Source organism: Protomyctophum parallelum (assembly GCF_964188405.1).
Source record: "Protomyctophum parallelum genome assembly, chromosome: 5".
NCBI classification, from domain to species: Eukaryota; Metazoa; Chordata; class Actinopteri; order Myctophiformes; family Myctophidae; genus Protomyctophum; species Protomyctophum parallelum.
Window position 1 is genome coordinate 28,148,743 of NC_139702.1, and position 21,562 is coordinate 28,170,304.

At 44.4% G+C, this 21,562-nt stretch overlaps 1 protein-coding gene across 1 annotated transcript in view; it reads left to right on the top strand.

The window, feature by feature from the left end:
* Window positions 1-21,562, top strand: part of LOC310858302 (voltage-dependent T-type calcium channel subunit alpha-1I-like) — a gene marked incomplete at its 3' end in the record, with an annotated part of 208,422 nt that overhangs the window by 99,749 nt on the left and 87,111 nt on the right. The window contains 8 exon segments of the mRNA XM_083764409.1: window positions 1,918-2,158; window positions 3,423-3,856; window positions 14,206-14,357; window positions 16,041-16,226; window positions 16,795-16,912; window positions 17,409-17,564; window positions 18,752-18,842; window positions 19,876-20,045. Of these exon segments, the coding sequence (XP_083620535.1) occupies window positions 1,918-2,158; window positions 3,423-3,856; window positions 14,206-14,357; window positions 16,041-16,226; window positions 16,795-16,912; window positions 17,409-17,564; window positions 18,752-18,842; window positions 19,876-20,045 (1,548 nt within the window).

Genomic DNA, 21,562 nt, shown 5'->3' on the forward strand with positions numbered 1-21,562 from the left:
AATAAAAAAAAAAAAAAATGCATTTCAAGGTAATATCGGCTTGACTTTTCAAATTGGTTTTAAAAGTGCATTATTAAATCACAATGATACAACAATGACAACAACAACAATTGTGTCTCAAGTTAGTCCCTGCAAGTAGATTTTCTTACTTACTAAATGAACAGAAACCAGTGGTTTCCCTTTTGAAAATCAAACAAACCACATTGTGATTTGACTGATTTTACAGGTCCATTTCCATTTGGTTCTATCTCTCGAGTTATGGGGGTCCACCATGCATATACTGTAGCAAAGTGGTGGTACTTGAAATGAAAAGGTTTGAGAACCAACCGGGTAAGGTATTTTAATGCCAAATATAACAATTGCCTCTACCACAGTTTTATTCTTTCAATTAGAATTAGATAAGCCACAGTAGGCTGGTTTGCTGAGTTTTCCATAGACTATTATTAGCATAAGTTCTCCCTGTGAAAGAAAGCGGTCTCCCTTAGGCCAGATGAAACAGTATGTGCATTCCTTTTTATAAATACTGTAGATCAGAGGAGCACAATTCAGAAAAAAAAAAAATAGAGTGGTGTGTAAAAGGCATCGGCATAATTGTTTTCTAATTCAGAAACGAAATATTTTATGTTGCGGTTAATATGTCAATTTTTAATACATCTAAAAAGGGTAACGAAATGCACATTCCCAACCCGAGTTTGGGCATGTGCTGAGCGACGAACTGTACAGTAAAGTAGAGAAGAATAAATAAATGCTGCAACACTGACTCCATCCATCCATCCATCTTCAACCGCTTATCCGTAGTCGGGTCGCGGGGGCAACAGCTCCACCAGAGTGCTCCAGACTTCCCTCTCCAAAGCAACATTAGTGACTTCCTCCTGGGGGATTCCGAGACGTTCCAAGGCCAGTGAGTCGATGTGTTTCCTCCAACTGCTCTTTGGTCTGCCCCGGGCGTCTCCTCCCAGTCGGACGTGCGTCGAGGACCTCCCTAGGGAGGCGCCCGAGAGGCATCCTAACCAGATGCTCTGAGTCTCTCTCGTGTGACCGAACTTCTCACCCTATCTCTAAGGGAGACGCCAGACGCCCGTCGAAGAAAACTCATTTTGGCCGCTTGTAGTCGCGACCTTATTCTTTCGGTCATGACCCACACTTCATGACCATAGGTGAGAGTATAGGAACGAAGATTGCTTGGTAGACGGAGAGCTTTGCCTTCTGGCTCAACTCTCTTGACTGTGGACCCATTATGTTACATAATGTCTCTCCTTTACCACGCATGCTCAAGTAGGTTTCGTCTCCGTTATCAGCCCATGTTTGGTGTTTGCTGTTTGGTGCGGATTTCCCCCCTATAGAGCGGCCCAGGAAATGAATCGCAATGCATTTTGCCCATAGGCTTTTCTTAAAGTATTTATTTAAAGACGGTTACGCCGCGGACAAAGCCAACTCGGATCGTGACAAATCATGACAATGAACACAATACTTTGGGCCGATCAAATCATTAAAAAGAAGAAAATAAAGGCAGGAGACAACACTATTTGTTTTGTTTTTCTTCTTATAAATTATTTCATCTGCCCAAAACATTGTGTTCATTGTTCCAAAACAGAGACAAAACGCTACAGAGTTGGAACCAACGGTAAAACTTGATCGCACTAATGTCACACAGAATGACAAGAAAACAGGACTCACGCGCGGTTCAGCCAGGTTAGATTACAGATCGGAGCAGAACTTTGTTAATTCCTTAGCAATTGCTTTGTTATATTTCCCCCAAATTACCATTTGGAGAAGAGGAGATACAAGAACCATATATATTTAGGAACAGTATTATTAAAAATCAGTTGAGCATGTGTGGTGGTGTCATTATGCTTGCTTGTAACATAACACCATACAATACATACAGCATATACACTATTCGCCCCCGTCGTCTAGGTGGGTTCCTTCTTCATGATCAACCTGTGCCTGGTTGTGATCGCCACGCAGTTCTCGGAGACCAAGCAGCGCGAGCACCAGCTGATGCAGGAGCAGCGGGCCCGCTGCTGCTCCTCGTCCACGCTGGCCAGCCAGCCGGGGGACTGCTACGAGGAGGTGTTCCTGCTGCTCTGCCACGTCCTCCGCAAGGCCCGGCGGAGAGCGGGGGCCTTCCTCAACTCCCTGCGAGGCAAGCCCCGAGGCTTCGGAAGAGTCACGGCGAGGAGAGGAGAGGGAGGAGGAGGAGGAGGAGGAGGAGGAGGATGGAGAGAAGACGGGAGAGAAGGGAAGGCAAATGGAAGGGCAGGACGTGAGAGGAGAAGACTGTCGAGGAACGGTGAGTGGATGATGGATCAAAGAGATTTAGCGATTGTTGGGCTTTGTGGTTTGAGGTTTTCTTTCAGGTTTTTTGAGTGGTTGCTAGCCTCAGGTATAATGTTTGTCTTTAGTTCAAAGTTTGTTCAGTAAACACGCATTGACAATGAAGGGAAAATGTACGTCATAATGTGTCGTTTACGTCATATTGTCTCTTTATTGTTAATGGCGGTTAATGTTTGTGTTGGCACTGTTTGTTTTACATCACCATTACATCACCTAATCAACATGAGTTAGTCTTTAATAATATTAGCGCCCCTCACTTCACACGGGTGTGATTTTTAATGCTCGGTTTGCCTATAAGAACCATGCATTAACCACCATACGGCAAATAACAAAAGCATGATCCGCTATTTTTGATTATTCTTTTGTAAATATTGTGAACGTTTTGAGATGAGATTAAATTTATTGTCAATGTACAGTACAAGTACAGCACAGCGAAAAGTATTTTCGCATCTCACCAATTTATGCAATCAGATCCAGTTGGCAAAATCACCGTTCCAGTACTATTATGCAGTTGTTCTGTAGAGAACTTGATCGGCTTCGGCAGGACAAAAAAAAATAATATATATATATAAAATATAAAAAAGGGATATTTTACTTTTAAAAAAAACATTTGGTCATTTCATCGTCTACTCAGGCTTACAGTATGTGAACACCCCAGACCGTTTATGTGATATTCATTTTAGCTGCCCCGCCCCCTTACTACCCTTAAACGCATTGTAACTATAAACTCTAATTTAACCTTGTTAGATTCATCGAAAACACCTGTCCTTTTTCTGGCGACTCATACTGAGTCGGCTGTGATTTTTTTATTACTTTAAAAATATATATATAATTCAATTTGAAAGTGAAATATCCCTTTAAGTGATCTCACTATAAGACCAATTCAAATAGTGTTGAATCTCAAGGACGCCAGTAAGAGTATAAAACAGATACGACATACATTTTCTGGAGAAAAAAAAACCCATAAAAGATATGGAGATGATACTAATAATAATAGCTCAGATTTATAAATTGCTTTTCTAAAGTATGAAGGCATGAATAAAATGCCCATTCAACACTATAACGTCCATTCTATCCTCCGTCAGCTGGCCACTGCCACAACAACCACAACAGACCTGACCACCCCGTCTCCCTCGCCTCCGCCTCCGACGGCTGCCCTCAGTGCACCGCGGCCCTGTCACTCACGGTCGGGGCGACGGGACCACCACCACCACCGCCGGCCGGCAGCAGCCAGGCCAAAGACCAACAACAGCGGCAGAGAGGGGGCGCTGCCGCCGCGGTGGAGGAGACGGCGGCGGGTGGCGAGGGCGGCAAGAAGGACGAGAATGGCAAGGAGAACGCCGCCGCCGCGAAGCCTCCGTGGGAACGCAGTCCCAGGCCAATAATAAGCTGCAGGGGGTGTTGGGCCGCCGCCAGGAAGAAGCTGTGGAGCATCGTGGAGAGTAAATACTTCAACCGAGGCATCATGATCGCCATCCTCATCAACACCATCAGTATGGGGATCGAGCACCACGAGCAGGTATATAGGGACGTCCACACACACACTTCTTTCTTTCTTTCTTCTTTTGTCTTTTTCATTCTCTGTCTCTTACCCCTCTCTCTCTCACTCAAACAGTGATGTTTTCGTCGACTAAAACTAAGACGAAAAATGTTCGTCGACTACCTTTTTTCACTGACTAAAACTAAATAAAAACGAATCTATGATGAATAAAACTAAGGCTAAATATACTGACAATTTCGTCAACAAATAAAAACTAGACTAAAATGTTAGGAAGGGACTAGTGGACAAGAGATCCATTTTTATGCTGGGTGGCATGCTGAAAATAGCAGATATACAATCTCGAGATTGTATATCTGCTATTTTCAGCATGCAACCAAAGTGTAAAATATGTCATTACAACGACATCAAGGCCTGTCAAAACACATTTTAGTCGACTAAATCAACTGTAGATTTAGTCGACTAAAATCCTATGACATTTAGTCGACTAAAACTAGACTAAACACTAGAACATTCCAGGTGACTAAAATGTGACTAAAACTAAGTGAAAACTATTCAAGAGACTATGACTAAAACTAAAATAGAAATTTGCTGCCAAAAACAACACTGCACTCAAAGGGGTTATAGGATCAAAGCAAACATGCAGCAGCACCAGTCACGGCAATAAAAGCACATCGCAGGTGTATCACCCCCTGCCTCTCATTCACTGAAGTCCAATCAATTTTCCGTCTCCTCCATACAGTATATATAGGGCACTGTCCCCCTCTTTCTCCATTCTTTCAGTATATAATGTAATCTTTGTATCCAGATTGGCTTTGGCTCTGCCTATACAGAGTCGTAATGTCGGAGGGTGAATTCAGGGCCACTGGAGCACAAACACACTTAGATCCACTCCAAGAAATACGAATGATATGCTTACTGAAGTCCTTCAGACATCCTTCTATCTGTTTTTGGTGCTATAGGGTTATACAACATGTTCTCTATCTCAGGCCAGTATATGTGTCCCTATCATGTCCCTGTTTGCCTCTGTTTCTCCGGGGTCCAGTCCACACATGATCTCTCTCTCTCTCTCTTTTTGTTTTCTCTCTCTTTCTCCCCCTTTCTTTTTTTATTCTTATAATTTTTATCCCACACTGTTCATGCTTCCTTATTTGCATGAGGAGTCCAAGCTGCTTCCTTTCACCTGACAGGGGAGAGATTCCCCGGCCGGACGTATAGCGCGGGAAGGAACACGTTATTCCGACCAGTTCCTTTCCCCTCCATCAGGCACCCCAGCTGGCCAGGGGGGAGGTAGTTTAGAGACAGGGATTACTGCATGTTTTTTTGTGAGGGTACCTACCCTATAGGGGACACGGGGAGAACATGCAAACTCCACACAGAAAGGCCCAACCCCGCCTCGGGTATGGGCACTGATGATGCGGAGGAGAGAACACGCTCCCAGCGCCCACGGCGTCCCCAGCGGGAATCGAACCCAGGACCTTCTAGCTGTGAGGCGACTGTGCCACCGTGTCCCCCCTCTCCCCCTTTCTGTGATGAGAGATGAGATGAGATGAGATTCAATTTATTGTCAATGTACAGTACAAGTACAAGTACAGCACAGCGAAAAGTATTTTCGCATCTCACCAATATCCCTCTCTCCCTCGCTCACATTACTCCACCGTGTCCCCCCTCTCCCCCTTTCTGTGATCCCTCTCTCCCTCGCTCACATTACTCCACCGTGTCCCCCCTCTCCCCCTTTCTGTGATCCCTCTCTCCCTCGCTCACATTACTCCACCGTGTCCCCCCTCTCCCCCTTTCTGTGATCCCTCTCTCCCTCGCTCACATTACTCCACCGTGTCCCCCCTCTCCCCCTTTCTGTGATCCCTCTCTCCCTCGCTCACATTACTCCACCGTGTCCCCCCTCTCCCCCTTTCTGTGATCCCTCTCTCCCTCGCTCACATTACTCCACCGTGTCCCCCCTCTCCCCCTTTCTGTGATCCCTCTCTCCCTCGCTCACATTACTCCACCGTGTCCCCCCTCTCCCCCTTTCTGTGATCCCTCTCTCCCTCGCTCACATTACTCCACCGTGTCCCCCCTCTCCCCCTTTCTGTGATCCCTCTCTCCCTCGCTCACATTACTCCCATTCACTTCTCTAACCCCACAATATTGTGGGCATACTGCATGTGGATGAAAATATAGACGGAGAGACATAGAAAGAATTATAAATCTTGTGATTGCGAACGCAGTGATTGCGAACGCAGTGAGCACTAACTATGACAGCAAGGGCTGTGTGTCCCGCTGTTACACCACCCGCCCGCCACCAGAGGGCGCAGCTGTATCACACAAAACACACGCACGCACTCACACACACACACACACACACACACACACACACACAATTTAACTTAAAAAAAAAACTTAACTTAAAATGAAAAAGAAAAAACTTAACTTCAAAATAAAATCTTAAAAACTTAAAAAAACACAAAAAAAATTAACTTAAAAAAGAAAACTTTAAAAACACTTAAAGGTATATTCAGTGATTTCACACAAAAAACCTTAGGTTTCGTTTTTGGCTGTGGGACCCAGCCTTTCGTCCAATCAGGATAGAGAGTAAAAAACGAAACCTAAGGTTTTTTGACCCCCAGGGGTTAACTGGGGACAGGGAGGAACTCCTTATATGGTCAGCACACTCTATAGTAGGGAGGATTATCACAACAAAACAAAAAAATAAGTGATATTTGAATTAAGTGAAATCACTGAATATACCTTTAAACTTCAAAAAACGTAACTTAAAAATAAAATCTTAAAAAAACACAAAAAAGTGAAGTTTAAAAAGAAAACCTTAAAAAAGTATGTAATTTATTCTAATTGTTATTGCCATTTACTAGCTGCGTTCGCTTCCCGCGTTTGCGCGTCTTACTTGTTCTTCAGACTTCAGCTAAAGGTGGTGTATGGATCAGCAAAAGGTGGTGTATGGATGTACGCACGCACGCACACACGCACGCACGCATGCACGCACGCACACACACAGAGAGAGAGAAACAGAGCTGGCCATCCATCCATCAGTCCATGCAGGGGTTTTATCCACCCCTTTGAGCTGATCTAGCATAGCACTATGGGCCACCATATTCCACTGCAGCGCTGGGAACAATCGATAGCCAGGATGGGGAAATGATCAACAGCCAAATGCTGTTGATCCTTGAGAGATAAATGAACACTGGTACTACTGTAGTGTGAGGGAAGAATGACATATTGACTTTCTTTGTTTCAGATGAATATTGTAAAATGTGTATTCATCTTAATTTGACTCCTATTCTTATGTATGCGAGTGCATCTTCTGTTGCTGTGTGTGATGAGGTTTGAATTGTGTTTGCTGTGGGTGAAACTGGAAGTACAGATAAGGATGGGCCGCATATCCCAGGATGTGGGTTTTTTTATTTATCAAACATTACAACGTCACAGATGCAAATACATTATTTGTTTACAAACATTGAGACTGGTCGCATGGGTGACCGTTTCATCATGTAATCAATTCCCAACAGATCTCCAAACCTGTTGTTTTGGGGAGCGCTGGTTTCAGTTCATTCAACCTCCTCTTATATCTGTTGGCTAGTGAGGTGCACCCTAGGGAGACATACTGAGAACAGAGAACAGCTGATATCTAAGCTCACATTTTACACCGGAGTGCAGTTAGAACTTTTCCATTGCGTCTTATGAGAGGCAGCGTTCTTGTGCTGCCGACCTCGGCGACCTGCGCGCACATGCTGATGCTTAACAGTGTGATGTTGTCTGTTAAGGCGTCTATTTACATGGAACAGGTGCAGCCACTTTGTAGTGTGTCCTCAAGAAACACCCTAGATGTCTCTTTGGGGACCAATGGAACCAGTTTCAAGGAGTCATGAAGTTTAATGTTCCATTTGTGTGGAGCATACTGTAATAAATGAAAGCAGTCTTTTCTTGTTCACTGTTCTTACGTGGACTGGTATATCTAATGTGCGTTTGTGAATGTAGGCCTGTTGAATATTCAAGTAACCTTGGATCTAAAAGTGAAGTACAAATTAAGGAAGCTTGCCACACAAGGTCTTAATAAATAGCTATTGCCCTTTCTCCTATGCCAGAGCCGACAGAATTTCTTTTGGATCAGAAATTGGTGCATAATAAGACATTTTAAATGGTCTCTATAATAACATTTCACTTTTTCGTAGTTTTCGTAGTTTTTGGGAGGCTTTTTTGACGTGCTTTCTACACCAACAAAAATAGATATTTCTATTATGTGTACTCGAGCAGGCTGTCTGTTTTGCTCACCGACAGTGTTGTTATAATCCACGCTATCCTCATCCTCAGAAATGTGTCTGTTAGACATATTTCATTTGATTATACACTAACTAATCATTAAACATGAAACGAGTGGGTAGAGGCAGCAGAATTGCAATCGTTTGATTGAATCACTTTCCAAACTTTTTGCAGACTTTGAATAAGAGCGAGAGACCATGCAGGTTCAAATAATAATCGGATTAGACTTCACAAAGAGCCTAATCTTTCCAAACAGAAGCCTGTGTGCAATGTGCATTGATGCACAACAGGTGTGTCATCACGCCCAGCTCAGAGTCTAATTAACTCAGGCCAGCTGTGACTGCTTAAATTAGCCACCACCCTTTCTATGTCACCGTCACAGACTCTCCCTGTCTCGTCTATAGGGCTTGTTTTTCTGCGTGTCATGTCCATGTTCTAATTTCGTAGCTCCATGTTCTTGTCTTCCCCAGCTGTTTCTCTCTTTTCTAATCACCCCTCTTGTGTATTTGCTCGTGTTTCCCAGTCAGTCCTTGTCGGGTCATTGTTTTGAGTTGCAATTATATTGGTTTTTTGTCGGGTGAAACTTGCCTATAGACCGATTCCGTAGCTGGTCTCATGGTCGCAGCCTACGTATTTCCTGTAGGCGGACTCGACGTAGCTGCGGGGATAAAACCCTCACCAGGCGCACCTCTTCCACTACAGTGAACGGCAGAGTGACTGATGTTAGTTTGCCTCAAACTTTACTCCTTTACCTGCTTTTTTACTAACACTAACATTACAAAGATGCCCAGAACATCGAGATGAACCTGTGTAGTTTATGGCTGCTCCAACAGTAGTGGCAACATAAAAAATAAAATAAAACGGAATGTCTAATATCCACCGCGGTGGCTGAGACCAGAGCCATTGAGTAATGGTTGAGACGAAGCAGTGAAAGATACATAACGCCAGTGTACTTTATACCTCATACTTTAAATGCTTAGTATGAGGTATAAAATACAGCAGCCTTGTGTTCATAAAACAGAAAGATTTGATATTGGGTAAGACTGGCTCCAAAACTGTGGAATGCACTTCCCATTGCAGTCAGAACTGCAGCATCACTCCCAATCTTCCGCCGTAGCCTGAAAACCCACCTTTTCAGACTCCATCATGGCCCATAGCACTTACCCTAACCCCTTAGATAGCATTTCTGTTGGCTTAGATAGCATTTGACACAGACTTATAGCATGTTATGTAGACAGCACTATAATTGTATTGTATATAGTCATAGCACGCCATAGTAGTGAATATGTATAGTTTATTATGTATAGTGTATGTATAGTTTCATCATATAGATATTCCACTGTTACCTTCTTAGCTTACGCATGTTTCATGATAAATGCTTTTATGTGATGTATTCCCATGCTTTTGTTCTTGCTTAAATGTAAGTCGCTCTGGATTAAGAGCGTCTGCTAAATGCCTAAATTGTAAATTGTAAATTGTTTCCCTGGAAGACAGACAGACTCTGTGCCGCAGTACTGCAGCAGTGCAGCAATTGGTCTGATACATTTCTTTCTGCCTTGTGAAGGCGATAGAACCAGAAGGTATATTATCAATACAATGTTGTTCTTTCTATATCTAAGCAATGTTTTCAGCCTGAAAAGTAAAATAATTACTTGGAGAAATACAGTATGGTGCAGTCGGTATAGCCCTTTCGTCCTCACAGATAGAAGGTCATGGTTCGATTCTTGTGCATGTTCTCCCCGTGTCCCTTAGGGTAGGTACAGAATACCCTCACAAAAAAACATGCAGTAATCCTGGTCTCTATTCTGCCTCCCCTTGGCCTTGGTCAGCTTGATGGAGGGGAAAGGAACTGGTTGGAATTGCATGTTCCTTCCACGTATACCGTCCTATACCGGAGAAACTCCCCCCCTGTCAGGTGATAAGAATTAACTCCTCGTGCATTGAAGGAAGCATGAGCTCAGTTCAGGGCTCTCCCAGGGTTGGCAGAGAGTGTAGCGGCCAGGATTACAGTTCAGGCGGTTTAGTCAGAGTGAAAAGATTACAAAAGATTACAAAATCGTGAGATAAAAATAATTGCGACCGAAGGTCACAGTTAACTATGAAATCACGCGTTTCCCGCCAGCGTGTCGGGCATCATTGTGTGTCGGGCACCATAGGTGTCCACTGTCCAGGTTGAAGTGTGTCATAGTAAATGCGACCTTGCTGTCGCAGTTAAGCCCATATATGGGGATCCCTGATGTCATCAATATTGTCCAGCAACTCTACATCTGACCTCAAACCTCAAATCCTTAGATCTCCATAATGTCAGAGCCTGTTCTGTTCTGTTCCATGTTGATCTGACCGACCCATGCCAAAGCGCCAGCACTCACCCAGCAGTCTGCCGTCAATGAGACGGATTGGCGTCTTACTGGTAATAATAAAGAAAATACAGTAACATAATGAGAAGTAGTAGTAGTAGTAGTTTATTTATTTTGGTCATTTAAAACAAATCAATACAGTGCCTGCTTTTTTTTGCAAAAGAAACATTGACCAAAAAGGCGTAGGCTGAAGCCTATAAGCTTATAGTGCCTACCCTTCTAACAGAACAGAAGTTATGGAAAGTTACTTTCTTGGCCCTACTGGGTGGCATGGTGCACACAGGAAATGTGGCACTGATCGGTTCAGCAGTTTGTGAGATTAGCTCTTACCTCTTATACATGGCTCAGCACCTATAGGAGTCGCTGGCGCATGTACTCAATTATTAAAGATGTCAGTTTTGCTCAAATAATATGTCAATCTGAGACACTGCACAGGTGTTCACAAACAATCGGTGAATTGCTTCCTTGGCCTACGGATGTGTGCACTATAGATTTGGTCGATCTGTCTAATGCATTGTTTAATATAAGATACAAGATGTCAAGTTGTCTCTGTATTCCGAATTCATATTGACTGTGCACAGTAAGCGGAGGTGTGTGTGTGTGTGTGTGTGTGTGTGTGTGTGTGTGAGGGTGTGTGTGTGTGTGTGTGTGTGTGTGTGTGTGTGTGTGTGTGTGTGTGTGTGTGTGTGTGTGTGTGTGTGTGTGTGTGCGTGTGCGCGTGCGCAAGTCCGACGGTGCTGTGATTGCTGTCCCGGTTATTGGAAGAAGAAAAAAACAGTCCTGGATTGGGGGGAATGGAGTTCAATGATGTTTGTACTGTATAATGTGCGTGCGACGTGTGTGCAAGTGTGTGGTTTGTGTGCTTAACCCTGGACAGACAGATAGGCAGATGCCTTTTCACAGCCTCATAGGAGCCACAGCATGAACAAGACTTAAAATGTGTTTAGCTGCGATAAAATAAACATAAAAAAGCCTATTGAATGACACAGGCACAGCTTTTACAATTTCAGATTGGGTGAAAGCGTTGTGTATATACTTACTTCATAGCATATACGGTATACTTTTAGCCTCGCATAGCGATAACCACTGTGTGGATATTAGTCCCGTCCCTCTCAGTGTTATATTGGAATACTGGGCCCTGGTTAGTTATATAGCCTTAATTGTTCCAGACGAATCTGGTTGGCATTTCGGCCGTGAAGTCCTCCCACAATTGAGAGGGGCCAGACTTAACCCATTCTGACCTGAGATCAGATTCATACGAGGTTTCCACTGGACACACCATAGAGTATTAAAAGGATAGAGACTGAACTGGCGCGAAGCTCCGCCCCCTCCGCTATTCATGTCAGTGGAAGTTGCTCAGTGGCGTTTTGAAGCCGCCGGAGGGACCGTCTATTTCCGCCTTTTTGGGCGCATTTCCACATTGGACCACCACATTTTGGTGGTCCAATGCGGAAATGCAACCGAGCGCTCAATGTTAAAGCCCAGCTGCACAGGGTTTCCTCGTCATGAATCCACGGGTCCGCCTGCAGTCCTTCCTCTTACCACTAGGGCCCAGCGCTTCAACATTGGAGTGCCTAGCTGGCCCCTTGGGACACACACTGGTCTGATTAACCCATTCTGACCTGAGATCAGATTCTGAAAATGTCAGTCGTTCTTCGATTTTTCAAAAATAGCAGACCTATACAAGCTCGTAGCTCGGAGCTTGTAGATCTGCTATTTTTCAATAGCTAAAGCATGACATGATGCTAACACCAAAATGGGTTCCCGTTCAGATTGACTTAATCTGCCTATAGGCCAATATGCAATGCACTGCAAAGGCAGATGAAGGCTGGCTATATGCGAGGCTATAGTAGGCTGGTATGCTTTGCCCATCTGGCAAATCCAAGCATCCAAGAGTTGTCACATCACAGCGGTAATGATATTTCTCCACCACACAGGCTGTTTGTGTGACGCAGCCACCAGGGGACCGGCATCATTAGCCTGTGTTTTCACACAGCTAAACATCTATTATTAGGCATGCCTGTTGCATCAGAGTGCATATAAACTCGCATGAATAGACAAACTCTCTCTTTCTCTCTCTCTTGCGCGCACACACGCACGGCGCACGCACAGACTGATTGACAGACATACACACACACAGGTAAATGCTAAACACCCTGGGCCCTATAAATTCCGAGTTGCTAAAATGTCAGTAGCGTACGGGGCGTCATTGGTGAGTTTTTAGCTACAGTGTGGCGTGCGTGTGTGTGTGTGTGTGTGTGTGCGTGCGCGCGTGCGTGCGTGCGTGCATGCATGCGTGCGTGCGTGCGTGCGTGTTAAAGCTCCTCCAGCCTATTTCACTTCCTGTTTTCCCTATACTTTTCTCAGCAAACACCTGAGCTGCTGTGGTTGGAAATAATACATCATGCTGCCAAGGCAACCACACAGTCTTTCTCGGGTGATTCCCATGAAGTCGACGTTGAAGTTCAAGGTCAAATGTTTATTTTTAGATTTGTGTGAGTGAAAGCACAAGTGACATCTCAGACTATTATAGTCTTGAGGTGGAGCTCTCAACCGCCTTAGAATCTAATCCAAAATGGGGACTATAACCGGCCGGTCACAACGCATGCAGAATGGAGAAATCAGCTGCCACGGTCGTCTGCCAGAAATAGCTTACTTTTAGCTTTTTTCGTTTAGACTTTTTTCGTTTTACAGGAGTTTTTTACAGGAGTTGGGCGTTGTTGTCACATTCTAACACAGACCGAATACCCCATCTCAGCACCGGCCTCATGCAGTGGCTTGTCTCGCTAATAATTAGGCCATCCTTGGATTGAATCCAACTTGTGCCACTATTTTTCCGCCAACCGCAGACAATTGTTTTTGGTGATAAAGTATCGTTTTAGACCGAAGGCGTGCCGTCTCATGCAAACTTTTAGCCACGAGCACATTAGATAATTGACACAGGGGTGAGAAATGGGTTACAAAATTGTGGGATAAAAAGTATATTCAAAAAATATATATAATCTGAGGATTGAGCCAAATCCTCCACTTGTCTCGTCTAAAAAGTTAATGGGGAAAAAGGAAGTATGGTCTTGTGGTATGAGGACCATGCTTGCTTGATGTGCAATCCTACAGTACACCCCCTGGTGTGTGTGTGTGTGTGTGTGTGTGTGTGTGTGTGTCTGTGCGTGCGTGCGTGTGTGGTCATTTCCAATACATTTGTCGGCAAGTTATTCACAGAAATTAATACTGTGACAGGCGGGCCGGCTATGCAAGAGCAGGCGGGAGCTCCTCCGATACTGTTCAGTGGAGGCAAGATTCTGACTTGAGGTGTTTATTCATAAGCCCACAGATGGTGGTATAGCGTCGCCCCAGTGGCTCCTCAGCCAGACACATGCAACAAGTGTCTGAATCTGTGCTCCATTGCATGTGCGTGCGCAAACCAATCTGCTTGTCCTTGCCCTTTCCAAGTCATTGATTTGTTCCAGGCGATCCATTGAGATTGAAGTGGCTCATAATAACTATACAGACAAAAAGATGCATGTAAATGAACTTAGGTATGCATTGATTTCCTCAGACAGCATGTGGTTGGTAGATTTACGAGTGTACGTGTGTGACCTACAGTATATAATATTATCATAAACAATGCCCTCTCACGTCCTCATCTTTATCTGTTTTTTTCCCCCATGTCTCCTCTCCTCTCCTCTCCTCTCCTCTCCTCTCCTCTCCTCTCCTCTCCTCTCCTCTCCTCTCCCCCTGTAGCCTGATGAGCTGACAAATGTTCTGGAGATCAGTAACATTGTCTTCACCAGCATGTTCTCCTTGGAGATGGTCCTGAAGCTCACCGCTTTCGGCTCCTTCGACTACCTGAGGAATCCTTATAACGTGTTCGATGGCATCATCGTTATCATCAGGTACAGTACTACGAAATCATGTATGCCAACTTTGAGCGAACTGTGATCGTAAACAGGGGATTGCTCTGGGAATGCTCTCTATACCCGCACTCGACTATAGCATTACTGTAGAGCGATGCCACATTGGTGCCACGTTATACTTGTGTCCAGCTGTATATCAGATGGTTGAAAATGTGCCACCTGCGACGCCAAAGCGTCAGCGGCAAACAGCTTTTGTCTTTTGTCCCTTTGCACACCCGCGAGGCCCGGGGCGTGTTTGATCTGCCGATGTTCCCTCTCTCTCTCTCTCTCTCTCTCTCTCTGATCCGCATGTCTAATCCACACATGAAATGCACATCAAAGCAGCCGTGATCAAATGTTCAGGCCATCACATCATCAGTCATCACATAGATGTAGATCGTACACATCCGCATCTTTCATCTCTCAGTCTCCTCGTCCCATGGCGCCCTTCATCTCTCCTAACCTTCCCCACTCTGTATACGATCTGTCTTCTTTCTTTATTCGTTTTATTTTGGAAAATTCTCAACCTTCCACAACCTTCCACATTCACGGTACGGTATTTTTTGCTCTTTGGCTATTTTCCCGCTTTATAACAACATGAGACTAATTACTTAGATCGACAGAGAGAGAGAGAGGAGTGTGTGCGTGTGTGTGTCAATTTAACAAAGGTGCAGACGATCAGAAATCAGCAGAGAGTGAGCAATGTTTGCGCTACTCTATGCCGAATTGAAGTGGACTCAGACCCAGGCTTTTTTTTTCTCCCTGGAAATAAAAACGTCTGGGTTTCCGAGGTGGCAGTGGCTCAGGAGTAGAGTGGCCGGTTGAGCAACCAAAAATGGGAACCTTACGGTTCCCATTTTGATCCTCGGCTCCCTCAGAGTTAGTGTCGAAGTGTCCTTGAGCAAGACTCTGAACCCCGAATTGCTCCCGATGTGCAGGTTGGTTCCTTGCATGGTTTCCTCCATGAATGTGTACAGTGTGAATGGGTGAATTGGTTTTCATGAAATCCCAGGTGGCTATAGGAACACTTTTAACGTGTTTTTGAGCTTTGTATTAATGAATAATCATCTCACTCATATTTACCGTATGCAGGGCTCCCGGCCACTAGCAATGCTTGGCTCGAAGTCTCATAGGAAAGAAATTCTCACGGCCCGCACACAATGCTGGGGCCGCCCCACCTTTATAGCCTTTTTTTCTTTGAATCACGGCTCAGATTGAGCTGGATTGAACAACGCGACAATGTTACCGGCTCAATACTACCGCGGTTAGTTACCGCACGGTTAAAATATTAATGCTTCTAAAGACTCTTAAGTGGACAATGATCACATTAGCTTTAGCCGATCCTCGCTAGCTGTGTTGGGGTGGGCGGCAGCGGTCTTGTTCTCCAAGCGAAATAGAATGAGAGTCTATGGTGGCATAGCGCCCAGGGGTTTTAGCGGCAGGTTATGAGTTAATATGCATGTACTACTTTCTTTAGATTTTTTCAATATCATCTATCCGACTTACCATTTTACCATCCTTCCAACTCGTCGGTTAGAAACACGTTTAGCATCACTTTTGAAGTAGTCCAATGTGTTTTCACATGACAGACAATGGAACGCGGTCTAGAGCCAAGTGTTCTGCTCGCATCATCAGCATGGTGTTTGTGTGTTTGTTTGTTTGGTCTCTTGCGTTGTCCAACAGCGTGTGTGAGATCGTGGGCCAGTCGGACGGCGGTCTGTCCGTGCTCAGGACCTTCAGGCTCCTGAGGGTGTTGAAGCTGGTGAGGTTCATGCCGGCCCTGAGGAGACAGCTGGTGGTGCTGATGAAGACCATGGACAACGTGGCCACCTTCTGCATGCTCCTGATGCTCTTCATCTTTATATTCAGGTATAAGACAATGGTATAGCCACGCACGCACACATGCACGCACGCAAGCAACGCACACTCTCTCTCTCTCTCTCTCTCGGACTCAGAGGACACTGCTTAGCTTTAACCTTTGTGTGTTCCTTCCTGGCTAAAGTCCTCTATATACACAGCCAGTCAATAGCTGCAAATTGAATTCCTCAGCCTGCAGTTCCAGAGCATTGTGAAGGCTATTAGCTCTGGATGCAAGATAGCAATCACACACTTCAGAGTTCAGACTCAGAGAGGTGACTCACTGACACTGACATGACCGCACAAAAGGGCCTGAAGTGTCCTTCAGTACCATCAATGGTCGTATTGCTCTCTCTCTCTCTGTCTCTCTCTCTCTGTCTCTCTCTCTCTCTCTCTCTCTCTCTCTCTCTCTCTCTCTCTCTCAATTGACTCAGAACCCTGACTGGTATATGGTGTTTAGAGTATTGACAGCCGCTCTGCTTTCTTTCTTTCTTTCTTTCTTTCTTTCTTTCTTTCTTTCTTTCTTTCTTTCTTTCTTTCTTTCTTTCTTTCTTTCTTTCTTTCTTTCTTTCTTTCGTAGTATCTTGGGGATGCATATCTTTGGCTGTAAGTTCAGTCTAAGGACAGAGAATGGCGATACAGTTCCTGACAGGAAGAACTTTGACTCTCTCCTGTGGGCTATTGTCACCGTCTTTCAGGTAATTATAGCCTACACAATTAGTTAGCCCTTCACTAAGTCCCTCCCCAGCTCATCCTTGTCCAATAGGCACATTAGCAGTGAAGAAAGCTTGACCTGCATAGCAACCGTTGCTAAACTATTTGGATTGGTATTGGACAATCGCTTTTGGGGGTGGGATTTAGTGAAGGGATAATTGTGATTGTTCATGACTCTCTATAAGTGCATGTGAATGTGTGCAGCTTTTGGTGTGCACGTTTCTCAGTCAGTCTGTCTGTCTGTCTGTGTGTGTGCGTGTCCCAGTCCTTTTGTTCTTCTGCCTTCAGGTATCGGTTCCACAATGTTAGCATGTACACACATACATACATGCACACACACACACACACACACACACACACACACCCTCACAAGTGCACAAACACATACTTTAGCATACCTGCAGTTAAATCTTCCTTTGTCTGTGTGTGCTTGTGTGCGTGCATGCATGTTTGCGTGCATGTGCATGCCTGGCCCCTCAGATCCTGACGCAGGAGGACTGGAACGCGGTCTTGTACAACGGCATGGCCGCCACCTCTCCGATAGCCGCCCTCTACTTTGTGGCCCTCATGACCTTTGGGAACTATGTCCTCTTCAACTTACTGGTGGCCATCTTGGTCGAGGGCTTCCAGGCTGAGGTAAGGATCGACACAGTGATTCAATTACCAATGATTCACTAGTCGTGCATTATACCCATGCATGTACAGGACTGTATGGTTGTTGTCTTGTTGTCAATTTGCATTGGAGGTGGACTGTGTATCACCCCCTGTAATTAACTGAAATATTATGCAGCTTAAGTACTGCACCAATAAGATTTGCATTCACTGGAACAAAGGGCACAAATTAGAGATTCAAATTAGAACTGGGTTACTATACAGTGCACCTTCAGTGTACCACATTCAGAGCCATTTACATTATGGGGGGAAAAGAGGAGGCCTAGAAGAGGCCTGTAATGCTGCAGTCACAATGGCAGATACAAAAGAAACAAAACTACACCGCACACAGCATATCTGCCGAAGAAGCCCAGCCCATATGGACTTACAGGACACTTTTTACAGTTTAAATAAACAATGACAATAAACTGACAGTTTGCAAACAAGTGAATACCAAACTGACTAATCCTTACAAGGCAGATTACATAATATACAACATAAAATAAAATACCATAAAATAAAATACACCATTAGGCCTGTAACAGGAGACACATATACCTACTTGAAGAGCTGATATTGCCTTCTACTCTAGAAACAAACTGGGCTGTTCTAAATAATTAATTATTTATTATTTATGTATTATTACTAGTCTAACTTCTGACCATCATCTTCCCAGAACAGTTCAGGATTATTTTGTTGCATTGCCTCAAACAGTGGAACCCTCAAATCATCATGCAGGGTACAATAGAACATTTTCTACATCATTTAGGACAGGTCACATACATTACATACTGCATGTTGGGATTGACTTTAGCTGCCCCTGAGGTTGTGGGGCTGTGGGGTTGTGGGACAGGGGCACCAATTTAATTTATTTATCTGCCCAGTAGGAACTGCAGGTTCCACACAGAGATTCGAGACTAATACATATATGCAGTGATATTATTCTGGCCATGCCAGGCTATTTCTTTGTAGCTTTGTATCTGAAATTGAAATCCGCTGAACTTTTGTGTATATAGCTCTTGTTATTTTGTAGCAGCTACAAACGTCTGATGTATGTTTGTATTTTCGTATCGGTGGCTTCCATTGAAAATGAATTGTAGTCTGTATCTTTGTATTGTGTGCATTCTTGGTTCTCTCAGCATTCTTGTCCTGCATCCTCCTTCTCTGTCCAGGGAGACGCCTACCGTTCCTACTCTGAAGATGACCGCTCGTCTTCCAACTTTGATGAGAGTGAAAAGTTAAACGACTCCCTCAAGCTGTCTGGTGAGGTGACAACGCGTTGCATCCTTAATAAGCGCCAGGATATGCTTGCATATGGAAGTATACATATTAAAATGAACAAAGAAGTCTTTGTTCATTTTTGAGGGGAGCTAACCCCTATATATATAAAGCTTTTGTCGCAACACGTCTCGTATTTGCTCAGATTTGCTCAGATCATGGATGAGTCACTTCACACTCCTGTGAATGGGCTCATTCTGCAGAGTGTACACACACACGCACGCACGCACACACGTAATAGCCAGCCCATCATGTATTATGGACATGGAGGTACAGAACGAGCTGGAGTCAGAGTGAGAGGCTGACTGTCTGTAGAACTGATTGTTTTTATCAGAGGTTGGAGAAATAAGCTAATCTAAGGCTGTGCGAGAGCTTTAAATGCATTTAGTTTAACCTTCAAAGACTCAGCCAAAAGAGCAGAAACACCTCTTTGTTCACTGAGATACAGCAGGACTATATACATGGAATTCACTTTGAGGGATAAAAAACTGCCAGGCTTCAACAGAGCTTCACCAGTAGGGAAGATTTATTTAAAAAAATAAATTGCAGCCCTATGTTCGTCAGAGAATATGTCTGTCTGTACTTCTGTCTGTACGTCTGTCTGTGTGTAATCCACGTAACTCGAGAACCGTCAGTCCCACCGACTTCAAATTCGACACACGCGTTCCACACCACCGCAGGGGGTGCAGTGCCCGGTGTCGAGTCGGTCGGACCCACGGTTGTCCAGAACCGCCCCAAAAAGGCCTCTGTCCGGGCTCTGGACATATAGCCCCTGCATAGGGTCCATATATGGAGATGGCCTGATCTGACATCCTTCTGACGTCGGCATATACTCCATATTTGGGCATGCCTGACAAAGAACTCCATATATGGGCATAAAAGGGCCACAGACATAATATCGCGTCTACAGCACCACCGTAGACGCTCTAGTTAATTAACGACAAGGTAACAGTCTATAATTCTATATCATCAATGTTTTCACGGCATATAACAAGGGTCTCTCTCTCCCCTGCTCCAGACCCCAAGATCTGCACCCTGACCCCCAACGGTCACCTGGAGCTGGGCACCATGTTGGGGCCGAGGGCCTCCTACTGTTCAGAGAGGCAGAGCTTCAGCCAGGACTCCAGGAAGAGCAGTGTGAAGAGCCTGGGCAACAAGAGTAGCCTGGAGAGACGCTCACTGTCCCTGGTATGCATGTATACAATTCACTTGTCTATACTATACTGTAACCAGCTCAGTGGCCTTGTGGTTAGAGTGTCCGCCCTGAGATTGGGAGGTCGGGGTTCAATCCCCGGCCGGGTCATACCAAAGACTCTAAAAAATGGGACCCAATGCCTCCCTGCTTGACACTCAGCATCAAGGGTTGGATTGGGGGTAAGTCCCTGTGACATACTAGCATCATGTCCTGGGGGTGTACTTGTACGTCAAGCTGCCTCACGCTACAGAAACAGGAGATAGGCTCCTGCCCCTATGGGCCTCATCATGGCTCGGCAAGGCCACTTACTTATAATGTACTGAAAGTGACACGCAAACTAATTTGCAGACATCCACGATGTTATATTGCACAGACAGACATGTGGCCTTGCAAAAACACCGTAACCAATTAAAACCGGGAAAGAATCTGTGTCATTTTAGATTTAAGCTACTGTATAGCGCATTGGTGTTTAGTGTTTGAATTTAACCAAGCGAACATTTATAACTCAAGTCCTTGACATGAAAAAGTTTGAGCACCACTGATACAGCAACATATACTGTAGGTTTCCAGCAAACTGTTTAGATGACCTTTTTAGAATCTGCCTTAACCCATTTTGACCTGGGAACGATTCTACAAATACCTTCTAAAATGGACCCTTATGGGTCTGTAACTCTGAGAGTGTACAAATGGAACCAAATGGACCCTAACAGGGTTTATTATTGTGAGGATGATGGCTTCCATTTTCGCATTGCAACTTTTCAGGACTAGAAAGCCTGCAGTTTATATTAGCTTGGATTCTCCATTGATGTCACTGTTGGGTGTATTTCTGAACTGCCCACAGCCCTCCTATGTGACACAGACCGAGTAGAAAAAAACATGTCAAAACATGTCATGATAAAACAATGTTTTATCATGATTATTAGTGAGGACCTATTATATGAAGATAGGTTGAAAAGTGGTCCTTTAATGATTACCGTCATTATGGTAATCTCACAATTAATATCGCACACACCATACCTGTAACTTTTATTATCCCTCTTATTATTCTAAAAAGATTTTATTTTATTTATTTTTTTATTCCAGGGGGGCTGCCAATTGAATACCACTGTTCTAAATCATGACAGTTTTCTGAAAAACCCTGTTTCTATGTCAGTCGTTCTCAAACATTTTCATGTCAAGGACCACCAAGACAGCTGTAACAGAGATGCTATTCAGTTGTGCAAGAGACCTTTTTTCCCCTTTTTTATATTATTTAAGGAGAAGTACAGAAAAGTACAGAGTTACAAAGTTTCTGTCAGTTTTTACTACTGGCTATATATGCAGTGTAACAAAAACAGTTAAAATGGCAAGAAATAGGCCATGCAGTTGCTCAATCTTTGTTACACAATCTACAATAGCCATTTTAAAAGTTTGTTTTCCATAGAGGAAACGGTTGCTATGTGGTTGCTACCCTGTCACATTCAACAATCTGATTGGCTGCATGCCGCCCAGACTGAGTGGCCGAATCCCG